Genomic DNA, 12882 nt, shown 5'->3' with positions numbered 1-12882 from the left:
ATATTGCCACTATATGTTTTCAAAATATGGTATTGTAAGCGGTGTTATCGCCAAAGTGCTGAGTACACAAATTACATTTTATTTGGGAAAAAAAGAATCTTAATAAAGTAAAAAAAAAGTAAAAGAACACAGAAACTAAAAAAAGTGAAGATTATTCTCTAAACCCCCGTTTCCTTTTTTATCACCCCACAAAACAACCGCCACATTCAAATTTCAAACCAAATCTCACACACACACATTTCAAAACCTAACGTCTCCCAATCAATCCACCATCACAGATCTGAAATGGAAGCTCAAGAGAAAAAAACACACACTCACACACACTTCTCATCACCACAACCAACTCGCACACCTTCAATCTTCAAAGACATTTCCAATTTCAAAACCCCCAAATCCACTTTCTCCAAACCCCAAACCCCCAAATCCACTTTCTTCACCGCCTCGAAACAAACCCCGAAAGCCTCCACAACTCTCCGTCGCCCTCGCGCTTCTCTCGCTCCCCCTTCTCATTCCAAATTAGCTAATTCTCGTAGACTCAAAGCTTTCGAGATCGAACAATCCAAGTCAGCACGAAAGGCGCAAATCGCGAAGGAGAATTCACTTAAATCGCTTGCTTCCTCGCTCTCCGCTTGGCTTAATTTCTTGTTTGAGAATCCTAGGGCTTGTGGTTGTGATATTAGGAAGCTGACTGGTCAAGATGAGGGGTTCGAGGTTGCGGTTTCAAGGAATGGGAAGAGAGATAGTGTGGAGAGTGGGGAGGTTGTGTTTGATAGGATGTGGAGAGGTTCGAAAAGACAGAGAGATGAGTTGTGGTGTAATAAGGATGGGAAGGAGACTACATTGTTTAGTAATTCGATGTTTTTGGAGTTGAGGGAGTCGTTGAAGGAGGTTTGTAGTTTCGATGATTTGAAAGAGCGGATGGGGGTTTATTTGAGCTTAGGGAGTTGTAAGGTGATTTTCGATGTGATGACTCGTGTCACAAAGGTTTGTTTCAATTTTTGATTGTTAATTAAGAACTTGTTTCGATTTTTGATTGTTAATTAAGGACCTACATTATTAATATACATAATGTTTTTTGAGCTGATACATTTTAGGGAATTTATTAAATGTGATTACTGATAAATTGTAGCTCGGAATTTACTTTTACTTGTCATTTAATATGGCGACACTATAATCTTCTTTTTTGAAATTACTTGAAGTATCCTAACAACTAGATGTTGCTTAATCTTCTTATGTTAATGCGACTATTGGTACCTTATTAATCTGATTTTTCTTTGACCTGTTGTCACTAAATATTCCATGTGTAGATTATCGTTGAGGCATATGGCTGTACTATACAACTTTTAAATTAATTGAAGTATCCTTAGTTTCCAACAACAGGATGTTGCTTAATCTTTTTATTGTGGTTGCTGCACAATGTACTAACTTTTTTATATTCAGAACTTCATTATTAATCCTGCTATATCTTTGTTTGCAGAATATTGACAGTGGAAGAATCAAAATGAAGCCAAATTGCTCTTTAGTAACAGATGTTGGTATGAAGCAGAAAGCTATGAGAGTATTGATGTGTTATGACCCTCTCTGGCTACGCATAGGGTTATACATTGTTTTTGGGGGAAATACTTTGTTACCAAATGGAGACGTCACTTCAGAGCAAGAAATATCGTTCTTGAAGATGGTTATTGAGAAGCAGTTTTTCACACATGCTGGTCTAGCTGAAGCCTATGTTTATAACAAATTAGTCGCTGGATTATATAGGCCAGGTTACTTTGAGAAATTAGGGGGTATTATCTTGAAGAGGTTCTTGTTACTAGTTCTAATACTTGACAGAGCTAAGTGTCAAAGCAGTCTTCCTATAACTCATGGCATCGACGGGTTAGATGGTGGTTCTCCTTTGCTATTCACTTTGCAGTCGAATGTTAAATCAAGTCAGCAAATGATCCAAGGTCATAAGAATTCCCTCTGTTCATGTGCTTCCACTTTTTTTGTTTCTGTGTATGTATGTAGTCGATTTAACTATCTTTCCTCTTTGGCTGAAACAGACTTTTTAACCTCGGACGTGATGCATGGAGAAGGCAATCTTCTTGCACATTTAGTAATTGTGGGGTTCAAAGTATTTTATGTGCAGGTACGCTGTCTGAAATGTGTACAAGTGTATTTGCATATTGAACTTCAAGTAGTTTGGCGGGGAGGGTTTTTCATTTTGTTTATAATATAGAAACAATCTTTTTTAGTGCTAGGCTTATATTTTTATGGATCCTTAATTAATCCGATGGTACAAGGGCAATATATATATATATGTGTGTGTGTGTGATGCTTAAGGTTTTAAATTGTGCTTTGTGTCTCAGAATCCTCTCAGTGAGTATGACTTCAAGGTCACTAATCTATTTGAAGATCTTCAAGATGGAGTTCGCTTGTGCAGAGTTGTTCAGCTGTTGCAACACAACTCTTCTATTCTCACTGTTGGTTTTTCCAAATTTAGCAGTAATTCATTATTGATTTTATGCTATTTGTATGACCTGAATATTACTTTTTTATGCTCTTTGTTTATGGCAGAAATTGGTGTTTCCATCAGACACTCGAAAGAAGAATGTAATGAATTGTGGCATTGCGTTTCAACATTTAAAGCAGGCCGGTGTTGCATTGTATGATGAAGACGGTACTGTGATAGTTGGTGAAGACGTTGTTAACGGAGATAAGGAGCTCACACTTTCTTTGCTCTGGAATATATTTGTTCATTTGCAGGTGAGTCTCTACTACCACTATCAGCTTTTGTTTGCTGTGGCACAAGGATGCTAGTTGCAGAAATATCAGATCAGCTTCAAAAATTTTGCTAATGATTATCCCTCACTTATTAAGTAATTATCTTATTTGAACTTGCAGGTTCCACTTCTAGTCAACCAATTTCTTCTATCAGAGGAAATTCATAAAATACGCAGAATTGGTGTGGTGTGTTCCAACTTAAAATCCTGTTCTTTACTTTTTGAAGTTTAGTAATGCCTTTCTGAGAAATAAATAAGTTAATTATTGATTGATTGAGAGAGAGAGAGAGAGAGAGAGAGAGAGAGAGAGAGAGAGAGAGAGAGAGTAGTTTTTGCCCTTTGACAGCCTATTCCTTTGATTATATTTCTTTTGAATGTATTACAAATTTCTCCTTTTGTACTTGTTGTTTGATTACGTATATTCTGTTTGGTCATATGTGATCTCTACTCATTCTGTGGTTTTGATAGGAGCAATCAAACACATGCACTCCAATGGACATGCTTCTGCATTGGATTCAGGTTAAATCACTGTCTATGACTTCATACTGGGAATCTAAATTCAATCAAAAGCACTCTGATTACTTTTAGATACCTTCTTTTCTAACATTGTATTGTTTTTAATATGCTGTAGGCAATATGTGAAAGTTACGACTGCAAGGTTGATAAATTTGCTTCAATGGTTGATGGAAGAGCCATGTGGTGCTTGCTGGATTATTACTTTCGCAGTGATAATCATTTGCCCAGCTCTTCCACGATTAGTTATGGTATGTATGAGGAACAAACCAAAGCAAGTGGAGAAGCATCAATTATGTCTGCAGCCAACTATACAGATGCAGTGCACAATTTTCTAATGTCGCAGAAATTGACAACATTATTGGGGAAGTTTCCAGAGGTAAGATTTCTAACTTTTGTAGTTACGCTCAGAGTAATATTGACAAGTGCAATACCTAAAAATTTTGAAAATATTATATACCAGGTATGACATCTACTAATTGAAAAGAACTATAAGAATAAAAGAACAGCATCCATTTTCTCAGATTAAAATATCTCTAATAAAGAGAAAGGAACATCAACCTTAATAAACAACAGGGATCTTGGTTCTTGTACTCTTCGTTTTATATGATTACAAAAACAATATATTATACCTTTCTCTGCCTAATATTTCTTCGACCATCATCTTTTTTTGATTAGTTTGTTCATAATATTTCCTTTCGCAGTATTCATAACTTTAACCACTCTTTCTTCTCTGAAGTTTATATAATTTTACTTTTTTCCTTACTAAAACTGTACACACCAGGGCTTATCCTAAGAGGCAAGAACAGAATGACAAAACTTGATTTTGATAGGTTATCACAGCTTTCATGTAAGCTTGACCTGAGACTTGCATTTTTTTTTTGTTATGTAAATGTATGACATATTATCTTTTCAAGGTTATATTTTTGTAAGTACTTGACTTACAGTAGTCTTTTTGTTGGAGGAAAATTAAAATATGTTACTAACAGCTCTTTTTATAGGTTCTTCAAGTCAGTGACCTACTTGAACACAATGGTGTGTGTAATGACCGTAGTGTAATCATCATGTTGGTGTTTTTATCATACCAGCTGGTTGTTAAAAGAAATACGGTAATGCTCGAAATATTTTATGTAAAATTTAACTATTCTTTTTAACAAATATGAGTTGAATTAAATCCGAGTCTAATATTGTCTTACAGGACCAGCTGAATTTTCATAAACTCCTGGGGTATAACTGTCCAAGTTCAGGTAAGAAGCATCAAAACAAAGGAAGATTCGAGCAATCTGAAGCAATAGAAAACAGTGAATGCCATGGTAATTATTCCTGATCCAAATTTACTATAGCGTGTGTTGAAAGTTTATACTACTGAATATTTATTTTTATTTACTTGATGCATTGTTACTAACTGTCAGTAAATATTCTGTTTGTCTGAGTTTCAATTCTTTGTCATAAGACAGAAATTTTCTTAAAGAAAAATATTTTTCCTGAGTGCAGAGTTCTAATCAAAGAAATTACTTCACTGCTTTTATTGCAGTATGTTTATTCAAAATCTATAAATTCGTGATGGATATATCTGACTTCTTCCTTTACTTTGTCCTATTTGTGTAGATACGACTCATGATTTTAAGGCCATCATGGCTTGGTGGAGAGAGATGGCTGAAAGTAACGGAAAGTGTGACTTGCGTCCATCTAGTCCTACAGTGGAATGCTTTTCAATTGCACGACCTATTACCAAGACTCCCAGTGAAAGTTCTTCTATTTCTTGCATTGAACCTGAAGGGACTAGTCTTCAAGAGAAAGCTGCAACAAACATTCAACTTGCTTGGAGATGTTTTGTTTTACGTAACACACTTCGTTGTCAGCATTCAGCTGCCATTATTATTCAGAGCTATTACCGTAGATTCTTGCTGAGGAAGGTCTTTCTGAATCAGAAGCATGCGGTAATTACTATTCAAAGCATGCTTAGACGTATGAAGTGTTGTAGGGATTTTCAGTGCTACAAAACCTCTACCAAGTCAGCAATCATCATACAGTCTATCCTACGTGGATGGATTGCTCGGAGACAAGCTTGTAGACATAGGTATAGGATACTTTTGATCCAAGTAAGCACTCTTCGATTCCATACGGTATGCATAAAATTTTGTCTTCATATTGAACTTCAAGGATGGTACTTCACTGAAAATGAAGGAAATGAATTTCTGCTATTCCATCCTTTCATTTACTCCCATTCTTATTATTGTTTTGAATCAGCATTAGTTGTTTAGAAACTTATTTACTCGTAAGAATGTTTTGTAAATTGTATAATAAACTGTCAAAGTCTTGTGGCCTGTGGTATGGCCCATGTCACTATACTAGCAAATTAAGTATAAAAGAAAAGAAAACCTGAGTTACAGACCCATGACGCTGATTTGTGATCAAAATCATTTTATTTATAAAATTCATTATGTATCGATATATATTGTTTAATTTTTATAAGAATGAAACTTTAAGGATATTCACACGCTTATATGGTAAATCTAGGGCCATTGGCGTGCTTGGTTGGCAAGGAAGGAGCTTTCCGATTCTCGTAAAGTTGCTGCTATACACATGCAACGTTGTGTGAGGGGATGGGAAGCTCGAAAGAGACTTTTAGGTATACATGTTGAGTGCATCCTTATAAGAAAATCAACACATTTTTGTTTTTATTGTTCTTTCACATTCCCCATACTGACTTTGGCTGTTTGTGATGCAGGATCTTCTTCCCTCAGTAAGAACAGTAAAATTCAAAGGCGTGGCTTCCAGAGCCGTGAACTGATGATTGTCCTACATTCTATACTAAAATTGCAATTGTGGTGGAGGCACAAGTTGTCAGCCATGGCAAGAATAAAGTCAGTAATTACTATTCAGGCTCATGTTCGAGGGTGGATTGTTCGGAAGGGAGCTACTCGGAAGAGGCAGTGTATAGTGTTAATTCAAGTGAGCTATTTTTATTAGTAGCTTTGTGTAATAAACCATAAACCATACTTCTAATTAGTGACTTTTCTGAATTGGTATGAGACTGAGAGACAGATAAGTGAATCTTCACCCTTTACTGAGCTAATTTCATCATCACAAGAAACTACAGGTTAGGCACAGAATATTCACACAATCCCCTTCCCCTCTACCCCTCTACCCCTGTGCAAATGCCTTGGATGAAAACTCGTCCTTGCCAGTGTCTTAACTCAGTATACTAGCATTGTATGTAACATAAGATACAACTGTGGCAGCATTTCTAATATTATTAATTATATTGTTTAAATTTTTTATTTGCCTAAAATACATGTCTATGACAGCCAATTAACTCTTGATGACTTAAAAGTCTTTGCTCTCAGTTATGATCTTTTGATGGATTCCATTACTTTCTAAATACCAGCACTAACTGTCAAATTTACTTGTTGAGTTCAGGGTCATTGGCGTGACTTTTTAAAGAGAAACGAGCTTTATGCTTCTCAAAATATTGCTGCTACTGAAATCCAACGTTTTGCAAGGGGATGGATTGCTCGCAAAAGTCTTTTAGGTAGCTCCTCCTTCAGTGCGTTACTATCTATTTCAACTGCACGTACTTTGTGCCTGTATCATCTACAGCTAATTATTTGCATTATTCTTGATGCAGGAGCTTCTTCCATTCATGAAGCTGCCGTTAAATACATTTATGAGAGCCAAAGTGGTTGTTTCCAGAGTATTCAACTGAGGATCGTTCTATATTCTATTCGTAAATTGCAAATTTGGTGGAGGAATGTTTCAATGCAAAAAGAGAGATTAAATTCAGCTGTTGTTATTCAGGCTCATTCCCGTGGGTGGATTGTGAGGCGAAGAACTATTGATAAGAGGCAGTGTGTAGTGCTTATCCAAGTGAGCTATGATCATCCATTGCATATCTTACTCGTTCCTCAGCAGTTTAGCTGTCCTTTGGTTAACCTTGCACGTTTCTCAGTTTCATTGAACCATTATAATATCCTCATGATCTCATATTATCAACAGGCTAATGATATTATTTTATATCCCTCTTAACTGTTAGAAAATATTTCGAAACCTCTCACCCTATTAAACCTTGGCGTCTTTAATTACTAATTTTGAACAACACTTCTATTTTACAAGAAAAGTTTTGTTTGATATAAATTAATTTTGGCGTGTACATTGCTCTGTTTTTGCTCCTTCCTTGAATGCTATTGGATCAGTATCACTAGTCACATGTACACCTGCAGTTCCCTTTGATGGATCTATCCTTATCCTGTTAGCTTCACCTACAGAACGTTTAGAGAATTATATTTTGCATGGGATGTACTTTAGCTAGTTTCTTTTCTGTTCCCTGTTTTTTGAGCTTCTACCTGAAATATGGGCCCGGTCTCGCAGAAACATAAATTAGTGAACCATATTTTGTTTTACTTCCATTTGCATCAGATTTTCCGTATTGTTTTTGTTTGTAATTCACAAGAGAACAAAGTTTCATATAGTAATAACACCAGCACTATGGTTGTATGCCAAATTCAGACTCATTCAGCGGTTGTTTAAAATTGTCAAAGAGTAGATTATTAGTAATTTTTCCCGTCCTAATTGAAATTTCGAACTGTAATATGACTATAGTACATGGTTCATTGTCAGAGTTGTTTACGTGGCTGGTTGGCACGGAGGGAGTTTCTCTATTCTCACAGGACTAGTGCTGCTATTGGAATTCAGAGTGTTGTGAGGGGATGGATTACACGAAAAAGGCTTCTAAGTAAGGCTTCCCTCCCCGCACCTTCTCAATTAGTTGTTCATGTCATGTTAGTTGTTTTTTAACAAAAGACTTTATGTTGACTTGATGCAGAGAGTTCTTCCTGCTATAAAGCTTTGACTGAAAGTTATGCGAGTGAAACAGAAAATTGTTTCCAAAGTCAAGAGACGAAGATGGTCATGTGTTCTGTACTGAAAATACAAAAGTGGTGGAGGGGTATTTTATTTTTTAATGCCAGAAAGAAATCAGTGCTGATCATTCAAGCTCATGTTCGTGGGTGGCTTGCCAGGCGGGAGACCACTAGAAAAAGACACTGCACTGTTGTAATTCAAGTGAGTTGATTATTAAATTTCCATGCCCAAAAGATTTCTGGATGTTAAAGTTATAGTCTTGTTTATTTAAATATTAACAGGTTTAAAGCATTGATTTCATACATTGTTATCACGAAAATGACTAGTCGACGACTAGTCGACGCAAAGGTACTCGGGCGCCGAGACTCTCGAAGCCCGACTTGGGGTCTTCATAACAATAATTATGGTGTACCGTGCATATTTTGAACTTGCTATTCTATTACTTTTGATTTAAATTATAAAACTAACATGTTCAATTATATTATATATTAAATCGAGTAATTATATGTATAATGAACATTTTGTCGACTTTTTACGATTAGTCGGGCGACTTATCGACTAGTCTTCACGAAGGTACTCGGGCGTCGAGGGTCGACTTGGCGCCGTGATAACCTTGATTTCATATAACCACCTCAAACTATGCTCTTATCTTTCTAGTAAACCTTGAAAAATAGTGTAATGTTAACTAAAGGATGCAGTGAAATTGCAACATCAACCTCCTTGAAGAATTTTTTTTATTGAAGACAATTGAAAAAGGCAACATTGTTTTCCTGAATAAAAATTTATCGTCACAGACTTGCCCACCTTTCCTTTATAGTCCTTTGCATGATTACCGTGGATACTTCTTTTTTGCTTGCAAAAATTTCTATTTATCTTTCAGTCATAAATCGTTGTTAGGTTGGCAGTGCTTACATAAGTATCTCTTGGTCTTCATGTTGATAGTGTATCTTTGGCTACCTTTGGTGTATTAGAGCAAGTCCAGTGGTGGTGTTAAAGTGAGTGCTATTGCTATGTATAGCATTCAAGCAATAAAAACCCAACTCCAATGGAATGCTAAACTTAGATGTAAAATAGCAAAATGCTATACATGGTGCTAAATATAGAACCAAGTATAGATGGTGCTATAATTGCCATATAAGCATGCAAGTGGTAAAATGAATAATAATGTAATAGTGACAAACACAGTTGTGTGCTTTAACAGTAGTTAATTCAAATATATCTTTATTTGGATATGTTTGGTGCTATTTCACATCTAACCATTGGAGTACGAGTTCTATTTCAGCACCAAAAACCATTTTTTGGTTTCAAATTATAGCAATAACTATACGTATAAAAGCACCGCCACTGGACTTGCTCTTATGTACTCTATTGTTATGTTCAAATATGTAAATGTTGTATATGCTAACTCTCCATGGATAAGTTATACTCCCTTGGGGATTAAGTTGATTATTCTATTACTTTGGCATCACAGATATGTCTTACAGAAATAACCCTTGCTTATGGAAAACAAAATTTACGAGTCTAAAAATATTATTATCTGACATAAGTAGTGATATTATTGGAACAAAATAGAGAAGTTGAAGTTATTCAAAAGGTATTCAGCTTACTGAGCTTACAGTCTTTTCTGGGCAGCACCTGCATGCTTAGAAATCAGGGATTTTCCATTGGTTATTTAGTATCTGCTTCAAGAGAAAGAGAGTGCATTATAATTTTGAAGAATAGTGTTAACTAGGTCCCTTGCTTCTGTAGCTAATATTACGAGCATAGTATTGATATGGTTGTAGGATGCATCAGTGTTATTTTTTCTTGGTTCTTTATCCTATGAATCAAATTGCAGGTAGGTGATATAATCTATATATTATTAATTATTGGTCTCTCTATATAAACTAATGTCTGGATTTTTACAGTCGCACTGGAAAGGATACCTAGCACGGAAAGATTCTAAAGAACGGGTACTTGATTTACGCTTGAGAATGCAAAAGTCTGCTGCAAATGTGGATAATAGCATGCGCATTTTAAACAGACTTATCGCAGCACTTTCAGAATTGCTGACTATGAAAAGTGTCAGTGGCATTCTCCATACATGTGAAACTCTTGGTAAGGAGTTTTGCCTATTTATTTTTATATTTATAACTTTCTTATGGATAATAGAAAAAAGTGAGATTGTATTTGGTTGTTTCTACAAGAGGGGTTAATAAAAACAGTGATAATTATGATCACAGACTTGGGATGAGACTGATTTATGTAATATCACATTTTAGAACTCTGAGATTTGAATAATCTTCAAGTTCTTCAGTAACTTAGATGCTTCCCGTTAAATGTTATTAGTTTAATGGAATTTACAATATGGCAAGCTTGGATTTTGGAAAAGAGCAAAGTCTTCGGATGAATATAATTGGAAATAATTGGGTGGAATTTGGAAAAATGGGAAGTCTCTTATGCATATAAATAGGGTCTACTTGTTACTAGGTTGGTTAATTTTGCACGTTAATTAATGCGGAAATGCCCCTGTCTACCTTCAACCCGTAACAGAGAGAGATGCTTGTTATAAATTGGTTTTTTATAATCTACAGGTCATCATGTCTAGTATATCAATAGGCTTTTCTAAAAAGAATAAACAATTGTTTTGCGGAAGTGTTTATGCTTATTAGTGTGGGTATTCTAACTTACATGATACATCTAGTCCTTGCAACCGAATTTTCCCCAAGTATGCTTTGCTTGCATGTTTATATATTGGTCTTTTGTTGCACAAAAGTTACGAATATTTTGTGAGGTAGTCATAACACTTTGACAAGGAGTGTGAAGCTATATTAATTTTTATTATCAACTTTCTATGAGAGTTTCTATTTAGTAACATCTATTTAACTTTATAAATTAAATTATTTGACATTGAAGCAATGTGTCCGATCCTAGCATCTATTTTACATTTGACTCATTGAAATTTGAAAGGGTGAGGCCTATTTTTTTGTTGCAGATACGACTACAAGATACTCACAGAAGTGTTGTGAAGAACTTGTGGCAGCTGGAGCAATTGACACCCTACTTGAGCTGATTAGCTCGGTCAGCCGAAGCATTCCTGATCAGGAAGTATTGAGACATTCACTTTCTACCCTTAGAAACCTTGCCCGATATCCACATTTAACTGAAGTACTGGTCAATTCTAGAGGAGCTGTAAAAACGATTCTGTGGGAGTTCTTACGGTTTGAACATGAACTTTACCTTTAAAATTGTCCATTGTAGTAATTTTCTATTAATTTCTGTATGCTATTTTTATATTGTACTTAAAACATTCAGAAACAAAGAGGAGGGATATTTCATTGCTTCTGAGATTTTGGGGAAGATATGCTTGAATGGTAGAGGCATCGAGTCTTTGTACCAGCAACCAGTTCTTTTGAAGAGGTTAAAAAACCTTGTTGATGATCTTCAAAGGAGAGCTGGAAATGAGAAAAGGTTAGAATATTGACCAAAATTATCCTATGTTGTTATCATGGTCGGAAAATAGCCTGTCTATCTTATGTGCGTGTGACATGCCTAATTTTAAGAGTTGTAATTTTTTTCCATAGCATTAGCCTTGCATTCTACACCTATTTTGTTAAAATTGATCAAAGTTTGCCCACCATTAAGACAACACTGGGGGATGGTGTAATTGTGTATCATGTCAATTTTAATAGTTTAAAGTCAAAATTCTTTGTGTATGAAAAGAGTAGTGCGTCTACTAACCTCAATTGTATACCTACTTCGGTTACCATCTACTGACCTTTTAAGAACATGCAGGAACCTCAGGAGTGTTGCTGCAAGGGAGCATACCCAGAGAAGATTGAAAGTGGCTAAGGAACTGTTACAATTGATCACAGGTGGTTAAGCAAACTTCAAATGCTGTAAACTTGTAGTGTAGTAACATCTGTTCTTTCTTCTTTAAAGCCATTAGTCAGATTGGGACTTTAGGTTCCTAAATTGGAATATTTAGTTATTGAGGTCGCTGATAAACCTTGTATATTGCATCAGTGATTTAGTTTTACACTAGTAAAACTTGCAGTCTTTGGTGGCATCAGTCTTTGATTATAGATGCCAAAAATTATCTTGCTATTTTTTTGTTAAGCTATCTTGCTATATTTTGACACTAAGTAGTGACTTTTGTTATGTGCCGACCACTGGTTCCATTTAAAACTGCTTCTTGGTCTTAACATATTTTACTATTCTTACTATTTTTTGATTGTATTTGGTTATGCATCGAATCGGATTCATCATTTTTAATTTAGCATGTCACCTGAGTTTCGCTTGTTCTGTATTTAATTCGTTTTTTGTCACATGCAAATCATGGATCAAAGTTGTACAACCCACAAATAATACCAGACCACTAGACTACTAGTAACATTTTCAGCAAGTACAAATTCATAAACTGAGGTATTGAATATTATTCTCTGTTTAGAAAAGGAAAAAATTATAATTTAAACTTTAAAGTATCGTGTCCTCTAAATTAATGACCAAAAGTAGTACTCGAAAACAGGATATGGTATAGCGCTTTTGAAAATAGGGAAAAATGCTACTCCATTTAGCGTTTACTTGTTTTTTTCTTCTTTGTACACAATGTTACTGTCCAGCGTTATTTTGCTTTTGAATATTATTTTCTATTTAGAAAAGAAAAAATTATAATTTAAATTTTGAAGTATAAGAAAAAGTTATGATTTAAGCTTTTAAGCATAGTGTTCGAAGACTCGATAATGAGCGACAAGAGCTCAGTTAA

At 35.2% G+C, this 12882-nt stretch overlaps 1 protein-coding gene across 1 annotated transcript; it reads left to right on the top strand.

The window, feature by feature from the left end:
- Window positions 1-205: 205 nt before the first annotated feature.
- On the top strand, window positions 206-12286 carry LOC141672022 (uncharacterized). Its single transcript, XM_074478507.1, has 21 exons — window positions 206-984; window positions 1478-1946; window positions 2043-2128; window positions 2349-2462; window positions 2557-2745; window positions 2884-2949; window positions 3231-3281; window positions 3394-3654; window positions 4277-4384; window positions 4474-4588; window positions 4884-5377; window positions 5796-5907; window positions 6007-6230; window positions 6699-6810; window positions 6907-7145; window positions 7896-8010; window positions 8101-8339; window positions 10046-10235; window positions 11113-11338; window positions 11433-11588; window positions 11913-12286. Exons 1-21 carry the CDS (start codon window positions 286-288, stop codon window positions 11998-12000), a joined length of 4353 nt encoding a protein of 1450 aa, XP_074334608.1. The 5' UTR covers window positions 206-285; the 3' UTR covers window positions 12001-12286.
- The last annotated feature ends 596 nt before the right edge of the window (window positions 12287-12882 follow it).

Source organism: Apium graveolens, chromosome 7 (genome assembly GCF_009905375.1).
Source record: "Apium graveolens cultivar Ventura chromosome 7, ASM990537v1, whole genome shotgun sequence".
NCBI classification, from domain to species: Eukaryota; Viridiplantae; Streptophyta; class Magnoliopsida; order Apiales; family Apiaceae; genus Apium; species Apium graveolens.
The sequence above is the reverse complement of the archived record's forward strand: the minus strand, read 5'-3'. Positions and strand labels throughout refer to the sequence as shown.